Raw genomic sequence first — 13,589 nt, 5'->3', positions numbered from 1 at the left:
CATGTACAGAACTAGAGAAAACATAAACAACTATTTTCAAACCATAGAAGAAAACAGCTCAAGAAAAATCAAGGGCAATGGGACAGCTCAGTTGGTAAAGCATTTATCTAGCACACAAGGACTCAAACCCCAGCATAGTGGCAAACACCTGTAATACCTATACTTGGGAGGTTCAGAATTCAAGGTCAAACTTGCTCTTTAAGATCAGCCTGGGATACCTGAGACCCAGAACTGAAGTTCAAGTTGGAACACACGCCAGGTGGTGAGAGAGGGATGGGGAATGCTGTTCTATCAGCTTTGTAAGATGAAAAAGTTCCAAGACAGTGTCTGCAAACAAGGTCTATATACTTAAAACAAGGCCTAAAATGATAAAATTCTTGTTTTAACATTAAGAACTTTACCACAATTCAAAAAAATCTTTCTCTAAAAATCAAGGTATACCAGACATGGCAATTAAGAATTCTCCAAGGGTGAAAAGCACATCAAGAAAAAGAAAGGTTGTTTCTTAAAGTTTTCTCCTTTTTTTGTATTTTTTTTTTATTTTTACATCTAATACAGTGCTAACGCTCATTGTGAAGAGCTTGATTGCCTAGAATAGATGAAAAGTACTTGGTTAAATCCCCAGCATCACAGAGACACAAAACAATCCAGCAGAATACCTCAACTTATTTAAATATAATCTGCTACAAAACATGTTAAGAGAAACATTAGCTGAAACTTAGGAATTAATTGGTATTGGCATTTAAACATCACAGAACTTGTCTAGCATAAGCAATACCCAACACAACATAAAACTTGTAAAAATTACTGGGCATGCATTGGGAGGCAGAGGCAAAAAGAAGGATCTACTTGAGTTCAAGGTCAGCCAGGTATACAAAGTGAGTTCCAGGGCAGCTAAGGCTACACAGAGAAACCCTATCTTGAAACAAAAACAAAAAAGAAAATCTAAAAATTAAACAAGATGGGGATGTAGCTTAGCATACATAAGGCTCTGGATTCAGTCAACAAGAAAGCCAAAACACATACGCAAACACAAAGGTTATAAATATTTCAACTTCTCTATGACTGTATTCATACACACATTTATTATGTTCAAGTCTGTATGTGCACACACACACCATACTCCACTTGTGGGGTCAGAGGGAAACTTCTAGGAGTCAGTTCCCTCCTTCTACCATTGTGTCCTAGAGATTTAACTCTGGATTAGTAGGCAAGTGCCTTAATCCACTGAGCCATCTCATCTGTCCTGAAATGTGTCCTAGGTAGGTACAGGTACTCTAATTATTGTGACTCATCCTAGCAGGTAGTGCTTTTTAGCCACCCCATTCTCTAATCCTTGCATCCATTTATCCTATAGGTAAAAGTGACAGGACCATTTCTAGCAGTTATCTACTAAATCGTATATGTGTAAGTTTTATTGCTTACAGATAGCTCCTTCCACTCCACACCAAGTAGCAAAAGGCAAAGGATGAGACAACCCCATGATTTACAGATTCACATCAGCCATGAATGCTGTATTTCTAAGACAACCATAAATCATGACAATATAAATCAGGCAACTACAAGTACAATTCATTACTGACTCACTTATTAGATATGCCACTATGGGGTTCTCCGTGACCTAACTCTCACTTAACACTTATATTCTTGAGGTTTTCACTAACCTAGTAGAGATGAAATCTCAAGAACCAACATTGAGTAGATGGCTCGAGTGGTAACTGTGCTCACTATGTAAACTTAAGTTTGTATCCCTAGTATCCATACAAAAAAGCTGAGTAAAGTGTAACCCCACTAGGGAGGCAAAAGACCAGAGAACTCATTACTAGGGTTTGCTAACCAGCTAATTTCATTATATTAAAAAAAAAAATGTAAAGAGCAACTAAGTACACACAACGTTCACCTGCATGTGCATGTACATATACACAAATATGTACACACACAACACATACACAAGTCAACACAGGCAGTATATAGGCAGAATGCTATAAGGAAGAAACTTGAAGCTGTCATAATTCTGTTATTGCTAAGCTACTTAAATGTTCAATACTCTCCAGCCTTGTTTTTACTAACATAAGTTATTTGTAAAACTTCCTATTTAGTGAACAAAACTCAGGACTATTATATTTAAGCTATTTTAGCTTCCTGCAATTGGGGGAGGGGGTTTTGAGACAGGGTTTCTCTGTCTAATAGTCCTGGCTGTCCTGGAACTCGTTTTGTAGACCAGACTGGCCTCATATTTATTCACTGAGATCCACCTGCCTCTGCCTACCAAGTGCTGGGATTAAAGGCATGCACCACCACTGTGTGGTGCTTCCTGCATTTTGATACTAGATGGTAACTATATCTAAGATTGTATTGTTTTGAGAATGCATTTTACATTTCAATGTTTCAGAAAATAAATGCAAACTGATTTTTTCAGCTCTATCTATCAAAGGTTCATATTCATCTTTGTAGAGAGTCATCAGTGGCACTTGACTCCACACACTACCACAGAACCAAATAAATAAATATCTTGAGAAAAAGACTGTAAGAACTATCTGGGACTGACAAGTTTTAAGACAGGAGGGAAGATCAAATCTAAAAAGTGAAGGAGAAGAAAAAATGCTGCTGAGTTTTTTAAAAAAGGAATTAAAAAGCTGCCCTCCTTGCTTCTAAATGGTGAGAGATAGGGCTCAATGTTAAGAGTGCTTGCCTAATTTGTCCCATGACCTGGATAGAGGTGGGCGGTCCTTGGGCTTCCCACAGGTCAGGGAACCCTGATTGCTCTTAGAGCAGATGAGGGAGGGTGACTTGATTGGGGGAGGGGGAGGGAAATGGGAGGCGGTTGCGGGGAGGAGGCAGAAATCCTTAATAAATAAATTAAAAAAAAAGATTAAAAGCTGAAAAAAAAAATAAAAAAAAATAAAAAAAAAAAAAAAAGAGTGCTTGCCTAGCATGTACAAAGGCTTAGGTTTTATCTCTAGCACCGTGGCCTGAAGTCTCATTTTAGTGAAAACATAACATGTACATTCTTGAGGATTTCCGTACTGGTCTATTCCATAAGCGTGTATGAAATATTACCAACATTAAGAAGCAACATTGGGAGTTCATTCTAACATCTATTTTCCCCCATAATTTACATTTAAAATTTACAAAGATATACATAACCAAGCCAACTTAGAAATTGAGCAATTTAATGAATAAAATATAAGTTCATGAAAACACACACAATTAAAATTTTAGATACAAAATTAGAAACTCAGGTTACTTATTCCTTACTAATATGCTCATCAAACTGGGAAAGGGCCTTCTGCTACTATGGGTGCACTAGTGCTCACCAGAAATCTCTTATCAAAAAACTGAAAGCCTGAGCCCCATCTGATGGAGAGAAAGTGAAGCTGAAGCAATCTCCTTAGAGATCTACCAGATAAGGCCTGTTGGTAACATTTGAAAGAAATTTTGAGAAGTGCAGATATCAAAATTCAAGTTATCCTAATAAAAATCAGCAAAACTTCAAAGACCATGCCAAACTGACTATTACTAAATGCCCTGGTTTATGTCAACCCAAACTGGAGTCATTTGAGAACAGGAAACCTTAACTAAGAAAACGCACCCACCACGGTGGTCTATGGGCAAGCCTATGGTATATATTTTTTCTTTCTTCTTTCTTGCATTCTGATATTTTGTTTATGGGGGTGGGGTTGTTGAGACAGGGTTTCTCTTCAAACTCTGATATCCATCTGCCTCTGCTTCCAGAGTGCTTGAATAAAAGGCATACATCACCATGCCCAGCTAACACATTTGTTTGATTGATGGTGTGGGAGGGCCCAGCTCACCATGGGCAGTGTCATCCCTGGGAATGGTGGTCCTCAGTGCAATAAGAAAGCAGACTGAGATAACCATGGGGAACAAGACAATAAGCAATATTCCTCCTTGAACCCAGCCTTTAGGTTCCTCCTGCATTGACTTCCCTGGATGATGTAAGCTAGAAGATGAAGCCAACTCGTTCACAGCAATGGAAACTACAACTATGACACTAAAAACACTAGATTTGTAATTTTCTTCTAAGTAACCATTCTTTCAAGAAATGGTCACTATTTCTCTTTACAGGCCAATTAGATAGGAATATACATTACTAATTACACTAGCAGTAACAAGCCATACATTTGTGTCAGTTTTTTTATCACTCATGCTACAAACACACACATACACACTCACATTGTGGCATGATGGCCCATGTGCACAAAACACAAAATAGTAATTCTTTAAGACTGCTAAGTAAAACATAGTTTAAAAATGATTTCTATATATTCCATAGAGGATTTATACACCACTCAATTAGACTGTACCATAGTCAGGTAATATAAAGATATTTAAAATTAGACATGAAAGTCTGATTTGTCACTAAATATCCATGCTCACCTTCTGTGTTACTGCCTGCTGGCTCAGGAGTGATTCTCCCATCATCACTGTTTGTGTTGTCCTCACCAGCATAAATTACCCGCTCATCTTCCCTATCTTCCGGCCAGTGTGGAACTTCACCTGTACCTGTTGAACAGCTACATGCATTTTCGTTCTTGTTGAAGTATCTTTGTAGCCACCCTGGAACAATATTCTTAACAGACTCTGTAACCCTGCTAAGAATGCCCTGTTGAAGAAAAATACATAAGACTATTTTAGAAAATTTATTTTTGTAAGTAAGCACTTATAGAAAGTCATATGCCAAGCAAAAAACTAGTGTTTCCAACAAAATTTACTAAGACTCAGTTCATACTATTATGCCATAATATTGTTTTTATGAACCAACAAGTCAAGATCTAGACTTAGTAATAGGCAGTAAATGTTTTCATCCTTCTGTACCTTAGAGGATTACAATACACAGTATAAACCATTTCAACAATTATTTTGTGTCACATTTGTCAAGAAGGATAAGAGCTGGAGATATAGTTCAGTGCTTGCCTCTCATGCTTGAGGCCTGGGTTTAGATTCCTTAGCACTATAAAGGTAAAAAAAATAATAATAATAAACAACAAATAGAGTAAGGAATCCCTCTTAAAATAGGAACTAAGACAACTAATCCAATATAATTTAAACTCAAGAAATAACCTAAGACCTCTTTTTGGCGGTCAAATTTTCATATTATGGAATCTTCCCTTTAAAAATCTGAGGAATTAGCTTTAGGATTGCAATTTCTAAAGGAAAATCAATGACATAATACTACAGCTAACATTCACTGCAGCTGGTGATCTGGGCTCCTTTCTAAGCAATTTACAAATATTTGTCAATTTAATACAATTACTTTATGTAGCGAGAATATGATACTCCATGAATAAAGAGTCAGGGACATAGCTCCATTGTAGTATTTGCCTATAAGGGCAAGCAAGACCTTGGGCTCAATGCCCAATGCCCAATGCCATAAGAAAACCAAGGCATGAAGAGAAGCAAGAAATGAAGTAGCATGCCCAAGATACAAGTGTGAGTAACAGTAATAACATGGCATCCTGGAACTATGGCACAACTTGAATACTAACCTCCATTTGATTTACTCTAAGAACATCCCTTCCTACTAACGCCCATTGGAATGACAATGAAAATTAAATGAAATAGCATGGAAGTACTTCTCAAGTACTAATTTTACTAGTAAGGGGAAAAAAAGCTACCATAATCAAGCAGGGATAAGGTAATTTCAGGCATAAATTTTCTCATAAAGCAGCATTAATCAGGTTTCAGAGAATCACAGAAAGGAAAGAAGGGCTTAGTAAATACAAAAATAAAGTTAAGGTGGAATATGTAATTCTACTTTGGAAGGAAATTCCGTCAAGAGAAAAGATGGAAAGTCTTTCTGAAACAGACACTTGAATACTAATAGTAATTGCTTTGTTATCTGGAAAGGCATAAATCAAGAAATACAACAAAATTAATATTCTATGTGGTCTCTGAACAAAAACAATAAAGCAATTTATAGGACAGGCTAGAAACATCACATATCTAACAGAAGTCACATACAGTAGCATTAAGCACCTTGAAGATCAGAGAACAAAACTGAAAGGCAAAGAGATAAAAAATAAGGAAACACTGGCATACAGCAACTGTACTTAAAGAGACCTTCATTTCCTCAACTAAAATTTAACGCGCATACTAGCCTCAGCTCAACAGGACTCACAGAGAACGACAGCACAAAGAATGAAAAAGAAACTGACTTTAAGTCGTTAAAACTAACATCCTTAAGCTTCAGTAAACAAATTCTTAGATTAAATGACTCCCAAGGCGTGAAGAAAAAGTGAACTCTGGTCTAAAATGCTCTATCTACAGTTTTTAGCTACAGGATAAGCAACTACTTCAAGTCCTTCATAATGCTACTAAAGCATGAACTCTCAAGATAAGGCTATGTTTAAGCTCTCCCATGTGATTCTAATACATTATCAAGTCTAATAACCACTCTAGTTGAAGAGATTAGGAAACAGATTCATCACAGGAAATTAAGTTACATTTCAGGAAAAAGCCCCCCCCCCTGCAGAATGCAAATTAAAAAAATCACACAGTCAGTCATTAGTGAAAAACTGAGAATGAAGATCAGAAATTAGTCTCCAGCCTAGGCTCCATGAGAATAGAGTGAAAAAAGGATGAAAGGAACTAGAAAAGAGAAAAAAATGTTCTTAAGGAGGAAGACTCCATGCCAAGAAGAGTCCTAAATCAGGCCTTCACAGAAATGAGTCAAACTTGATGCAAGAATGCTTTACAAGCTGGACATGGTGGTGCACACCAGCGATCCTAGCATGAGGATGGAAGTAGGGCCACAGCTGGAAGACAGGCAAGGCATGTGAGGATGCTTTAGAATTAATTTAATTGGGCTGGAGAGATGGCTCAGTGGTTAAGAGCATTGTCTGCTCTTCCAAAGGTCCTGAGTTCAATTCCCAGCAACCACATGGTGGCTCACAACCATCTGTAAAGAGGTCTGGCGCCCTCTTCTGGCCTTCAGGCATACAGACAGAATATTGTATACATAATAAATAAATAAATATTTAAAAAAAAAGAATTAATTTAATTTTTATATATAAAATAAAATTATATACTACATACAAATCACAGCACTGTTGAACAGTGTTTAAAAGTCTGTTTAACCCTAGTTCATGATAGAAGTGGGTGCAGGGAGAGAGAACTATTTACTCTATACTAAGACTTCATTTTATAATTACAAACTTTCTTCGCACCAGAAGACAACTTCTCAATTTGGCCAACTCCTCAGTCCTGTGTATTTTCCCTACTTCAGATCAGTATTGTTTCCACTCAACTCCCTTCACATTATTCCTTATTAAATAGTATTCTAATTTTACACTCTTTCCTAAGTAACTTCACTGGCTCTCTGAACATGACTACAAACTAAGTCCAGCATCAATTTTACGTCTATCAGGCCTTACTCTTCCAAAATACTCCACCCATTTTGATTTCCACATTTTACATTAAGACCTCTGTCTGTGCTGTGGGAGGCAGAGGTAGGCAGTTCTCTATGAGTGTGAGGCCAGCCTGGCCTACAAAGTGAGTTCCAGGTAGGCCAGGGATACACAGAAGGGAGGGGACACCTCTCTCTGACCCTTAAGCATTGTCTTCCAGGGCTCTTGCACATGCTTCATCCTCCCTACTTACTCATTCAGTACTTACGTTATTAGACTTTTACCCAAAGTTTTTTTCCCAAAGTCTTTATCAAGCTGCTTCATCATAACATTGATATTGGGCTATTTCTATGAGTACAGAATTAAGACATTTTACTATATCTAATTTTAATAATCTGATTTTAAGTTGCAAACCTCAGGTCTATCTTATTTTATAAATGGTTAAATTTACCCTATCTACCCAGTCCAAGTTCTCCAGCCACTTAAAAATACCTTTGCAGCAATAGAATTAAATCCAAGTGGGCTGGGCATGGTAGCATATGCTTGTAATTCCAGCACTCTTAGCACTTGGGAGGCCGAGGTAGAACGATCAAGACCAGTTTTGGTTACATGGCGAGTTCAGACCAGCCTAGACTATAGGAAGACCCTGACTCAAAAATAAAACTAACGGGACTGGGAGATGGCTCAATGGTTAAGAGTTCTTGCTCTTTCTTCAGAGGTTGCAAGTTCAGTTTCCAGCATGTCTGTCAGAGTGCTCACAACTGCCTGGAACTCTAACTCCAGGAGCTCTGACACATACATACACACACCCACACACATACAGCGCATATATACAAATAAAAGTAAAAGCAAGTCTTATGAAAAACAAAATAAAAATTAAAATCCTTAAAATGAAACAAAAAGAAACACAATCCATTAATAGCCCACAGTAGTTAAACCCCCAAAGCTCTCTTATATCCCACATTTCAATACTGAGACTAAGAGTTTAAGTTCTCAAACCACATTATGAAAAAGGTAAGTACAATCAAACAAACTGAAATATTTATAGATGAGAAAAGCATTCTATCCTTTCTGTTCATAAATTGTCTGGAATCAAGGCTGTAAATACACCTTTTTTGTTTGGTGAACACAGGAAGGAGAATTGTCAGTTCAAGGCCAGCCTATAACACTCAGAGTTCCAGCCTAGCTAGGGATTATAGGAAACTCTACATCAGAAAACAAAAGTTAAAAATACAAAATTATTGCAATGTTCCCAATACCCTGTTCCTAATAAAATGGTGTCTTTAGTGGCATCTGACCAAAGGCTTCATTTTACCTCAAGCTAGACACTTGTCCCATTGGGACTTTCCAGAAAACAGAGATATAATTGGAGGGTTTTTGTTGTTATTGTTGTATTAAAAACCTGGTAAGAAAAGTGAACACACCAGAAGGAAAAAAAGAAGCCCCCAAACCCATTTTCTATTTATTAATCAACACTCAGACTTTTCTACCTATATACTTAAGTGACTGGTACTTCTTGAGAAAAAGACTAAGTAAAAAGTTGTGATAATGTTTGATTTTTGTCAAACTTTGTGATTAACTTTTGGTGCTTAAATGAACTTTTCTGGCCTTGAGTTAAGGGAATCTACCTTGCATCCTTACAGAACCTTCCTAGCTGAAATAGGTAACCATATTCAACTGTTTAAAAAGTTGAGCCGGGCGGTGGTGGCGCACGCCTTTAATCCCAGCACTCGGGAGGCAGAGGCAGGCGGATCTCTGTGAGTTCGAGGCCAGCCTGGTCTACAAGAGCTAGTTCCAGGACAGGAACCAAAAGCTACAGAGAAACCCTGTCTCGAAAAATCAAAAAAAAAAAAAAGTTGAGGAATGGGAAGAACTCCCCCTTCATCAATAGACCACTTTAGTGATAAAGCTTGACTTTCTCACTCCACAAAGACCATAAGTTTAGTATGACTTTGGAAAAGACTTGGGTAACCAGGAGAAAAAACCTCTAACTATAAAAGAAAATGCAAAGATCACTTACATATATTAAATTTTGCTGGGCAGTGGTGGCACGCGCCTTTAATCCCCCGCACCAGGACACAGAGGCAGGTGGATATCTGTAAGGTCAAGGCCAACCTAGTCTACACACAGTTCCAGGACAGGCTCCAAAGCTATAGAAAAACTCTGCCTCGAAAAACAAAAAAATAAACAAATAAATAAATTTCAAGGCTCTATTTAATCACAATTTCAAGTGACTTCTAACTATCCCATATTCTAACTATGGGACGTGTTTATGTCACTCTTGGCAATCTTCTAATTTACAGGTGACAAAATTAAGCAGAATTTTTCATTGTTCAATTCAGGGCAGAGCAGGGATTCAAACTCATCTGATTCCATTAGAATGTTTTAAACCAATTATTTATACTTCTTATCTACCAAAAGCATTAGCATCTAGAATATAGAAAGCAAAATTATTTAATGACATCTGGGATTTATAAAATACTAGGAAATATTACTTTTCCAAAGCTGAGAATACTCTTTAGCCATCAAATGTTAGGCAAGACATATCTGTGTCAATAAATAAATAGACAAAATAATAAAGGGTCCTATCACATAAACCAGGTTCTACAAACTCGGTGACTGTGGGCCAATATAGTCTCTGGCCAGCTCTTAAGAGCTAAAAATGGTTTTTGCATTTGCCAAAAACCTGGCAGTCAGTCACAGTGCCTCAAAACAGTTTTGTTTATTTAAAAAAAAAAAGATTTATCAACCCTTGATCTAAAATACTGATGGAGGAGGAATTCTAATTCTCCTTCCCCACCTGTTTTAACTGCTGAATATGGTCACTGACTTAAGCCAGGAAGAATAAGCTATCAGCCATTCTGTTTCTCTAAGAGTGGAGTCAGAAAACCTAGCACCAAAAAAGAAAGGGAGGGACAAAAACAAACAGGTCTATCTCACCAGGAGGTGGCAACAGGTTCTTGCAGAGGTTAAGTTCTGCTTATAAACTCAAATGTTCTGATAGCCACTAGAAAAAGCAGCCACTTAACCTACCCACCTTACTACGCACAATGGAAATGGGGAAGGAGACTGAATGAACAGGTGCCAAGAACTAAACACATTACCTTTAGTGAACAGAACTCCCAAACTAGAAAAATAAGCCATTTTTAAAAGTACCTGGGTTAGTACTCAGAAGACTTAGGCAGGAAAATCTCAGGTTTAAGGCCAGTCTGGGCTACAGAGAAGGGTCCTATCTCAGAAAAGCTAAAAAGTAACTGGCTTTTTAGCAGCTGAGATTGCAGGTATGTGCCACTATACCCAGCTATTTCTACTTTTCTTTAAGTTACTCCCTTTATCTGGTTGAACAAGACAGTAACTTTCTAGCTCCACAATTTCAAGCAAGGTGGTATTTTTTAAGGTAAGTTAAAAGCAGAAAAATGTTAAAAAGTTTAGACATTTCCCAGAAGAGCTAACCTCTCACCAAGTCTAGCTAAGTCAAAACGGGAAATTAGAAGTCAAGTTAAACCAGGAATCACAGGTACTGGGTGACTGACTGCCCTAGCTATTTGACCTGACATTTGCTGTCCTGCATCCACTAATAGTGCCAGCCTGCTTATTCTTATTCTAACCTTCTACTACACAACCAAAGGTTTCATTTGCCCAGAAGCCCTGGACACTTATCAAATGTTAGTATGAAACATGCCATGTCATGAAGCTCCTTTATTATATCCAGGATGACTCAGCAGCCACTGCAAAACATCCAGTTGACAAGCTCTGTTAGTAGATGACAATGAAGTCCACTAAGTTCCAGGTAAGACTAGTTACTTTAAGACAAACAAAAACTGAGATGTATTCTTTTATGTGACCCTGAATACTTTTCTTTGGTCATTTCTGCCAACATTAAATCTGCTAATCAATAATTAAATAGCTGGGGCTACACACAGAAAACCATGTCTCAAAAAAAAATTGCTGAGGCGAAAATCTAGTATTTTAGATGATGTAACTACTGAGCTCTAAAGCCGTTCAGCTTGAGACCTGGACCAGTTCTAAACTCGGGCTGTAGTTGTTAGCTATCTTCTCTCCCAGATTAGATTTTCATCTGAGTACATTTTAAAATAAATTGTGGCCGTAACTTTGTCACTTAGAATATGTATTAGCTCCCTTATAAACTCTATCCAAGTCATCCATTTCTCTTTTTTTCATTTTCCTTTAATAGGCATTCGCTGGTGATTCGTTATTCTTTGGTGAAAAGTATGCCTGTTTTAACTTCTACTGTAAAATATTAGGTGAAGTAAAATGGCCAAGCTTGTGACCTGATTTTAATCTTAAAATCGGCTTGCAAAATACTCCTGCTCCTCAGCATTCTGTACACATCTAGAGAAAATGGTAATAGTGCCAAGATTCCCAACCAATGGCAAGTAACTTTTGGGTACATAATCAGTTTTTACTATTCAAAACTTTTTCTCAGATCTTTACTTTTTAAACTATCGAAAGTGATACAATTTAACATTACCAAACAAAACGCTAAGAATTCAATTTCAGCACTACGGAGACTAAAACAAAGTCTACATTTAACAGTATGCAACAAGTTATTAGGACTTCAACAATACTAAAACGCACACTTCCTACTTTAGTTCACCGTGGTACTTTAAGTGGCTTTGTTTCAGAGTTTTTAACATTCTCTTAACTCACAAGTAATTTTTAAACACTGAAATCTTTCTCAGAACCAAACATCTCATTTACAAGAGGAAGCAACTTTTTAAAAAATTATAAACATCCACAAAGGCATACGACGGCTTAACTATATAAGACCACTATGTGTGCCCAAAGTGCCTTAAACTTCTAGAAAACGCCCAGTATTAAGAATATTTGGTGTATGAGATCAGAGCTGGAGAACTGGTTAAGCGTTCTCAGAATGGTTGATGCTAGCCTCCCAAAATACAGAGCGGGGAGGATAGGAGAGAGGAAGAATCGCGCAGCAGAGACCAGACGTAAGAATAGAGAGGGACTTTCAAAACGCCTCAGTGCCATAGTAATTATAACTCGGTTAAGAGTGGCAGAGGAGAGACTAAGGCAGCGTGTGCAGATCCGGGAAGGCCAACCCGGGAGATAAGCGGACCGGATAACCAGTAACGTCTTAAAGCAGCTAAGGCTGAATTAGTCCACGATGCGGGGAACAGCGCCCCCTCCCCAAGTCCCTCTGGGCCGCAGCAGCAACTACCCTCGACACGCACCCTCAACCCGGAGCACCGGAAAGAAAAAGAAAAGAAATAAAGCCTGCTAGCCGATGGGCCTTGTTGCCACATCTCTTTCCCTTGTTCCCGCGCGAGGTCATGAGTAATCCCATCAAAACCCCAGAACCCGCCAAAAAAGAAACCCGAGTATCCGAAGCCTGGAATTTCTTTTCCCGCCCAGCGCCCGCCGGGGAAAGCCCCAGGGCGGGAGGGCTGGGAGAGGCCGCCCGCACCCCACGTGTGCGCCGCCAGGCCCCGTCAGGCTCTGCCCACTTCCCGTCGCCACCCCGGTCCTGCCTCAGGCCCTCTGGTCCCCTGGTCCGCTCCACGTGGGGAACCGGGGCCTCGCACCGTCCCCCCCCCCCCCCTTCACTGCGGCCGCTCGGAGCCGCCCAGTCCACCGCGGCGTGCGGGTCCCCGTACCTGATGCTGGGGTCGCCCCTGCTGGTAAGGCTTCACCGGCCCCTGGTGGCAACGACGCGTCCGGATCTTGCCGCCGCCGCCGCCCCCTCCGATGCCTCCGGCTCCGGAGGCCATGGTGGAGCCTGGGCGGCCTCCCACTCCCGCTCCCGGGCGGGAGAGGCAGAGGCGGCGGCCTGAGGGCCTCCCCCGCCCGGCCCTAGGCGACACACAGACACAGCGAGAACCGCGAGGGAGCGAGCGGGAACTGAGAGTGCGCGCACGCCGGCGGCGAGGAAGGCGGTGGCGGCGGCTGAGGGCTCCGAGCTGACTGCGGGTCACCGGCCGCGTGCGGACCCCCCGCGTCTGTGTTTGTCACCGTCTCTATGGAGATCTCCCGCCGAGGCCGGCGCGAGTAGCTCCAGGCGCCGCTGAGGCCTAGCTCGACCGCCGGCTGCTGGAGGCTCCTCTTCAGCCGCCCTGCCCGTCGCTGCCGCAGTCCAGGCCGCTGGCGCCGCCCGCCTACCCCTCCCCTGTGCGCGCTGAGCCCGCCCCGCCGCCGGCCGTCGTCGTCGTCGTCGTCCCTGCAGTCGTCGCCGCCGCCGCC

The 13,589-nt window shown here is 40.3% G+C and overlaps 1 protein-coding gene across 2 annotated transcripts in view; it reads right to left on the bottom strand.

Annotated features, from left to right (window-relative positions):
- Nup153 (nucleoporin 153) overlaps positions 1 to 13,333 on the bottom strand; it is a 47,402-nt gene extending 34,069 nt beyond the window's left edge. The window contains exons 1-2 of one of the 2 annotated variants that reach the window (XM_075969754.1): positions 13,007 to 13,333; positions 4,402 to 4,627 (exon numbers count right to left, since the gene is read on the bottom strand). In XM_075969754.1, coding sequence (XP_075825869.1) covers positions 4,402 to 4,627; positions 13,007 to 13,120 — 340 coding nt within the window. In that variant the 5' untranslated portion in view covers positions 13,121 to 13,333. The remainder of the gene's footprint in view (positions 1 to 4,401; positions 4,628 to 13,006) is intronic. The other variant, XM_075969753.1, reaches the window with a different exon arrangement.
- Between the last annotated feature and the right edge of the window lie 256 nt (positions 13,334 to 13,589).

The sequence above is a fragment of the Microtus pennsylvanicus genome, chromosome 4, assembly GCF_037038515.1.
Source record: "Microtus pennsylvanicus isolate mMicPen1 chromosome 4, mMicPen1.hap1, whole genome shotgun sequence".
In the NCBI taxonomy this organism is placed as follows: Eukaryota; Metazoa; Chordata; class Mammalia; order Rodentia; family Cricetidae; genus Microtus; species Microtus pennsylvanicus.
Note: the sequence above shows the minus strand (reverse complement) of the source record. Positions and strands in the feature narration are given on the sequence as shown.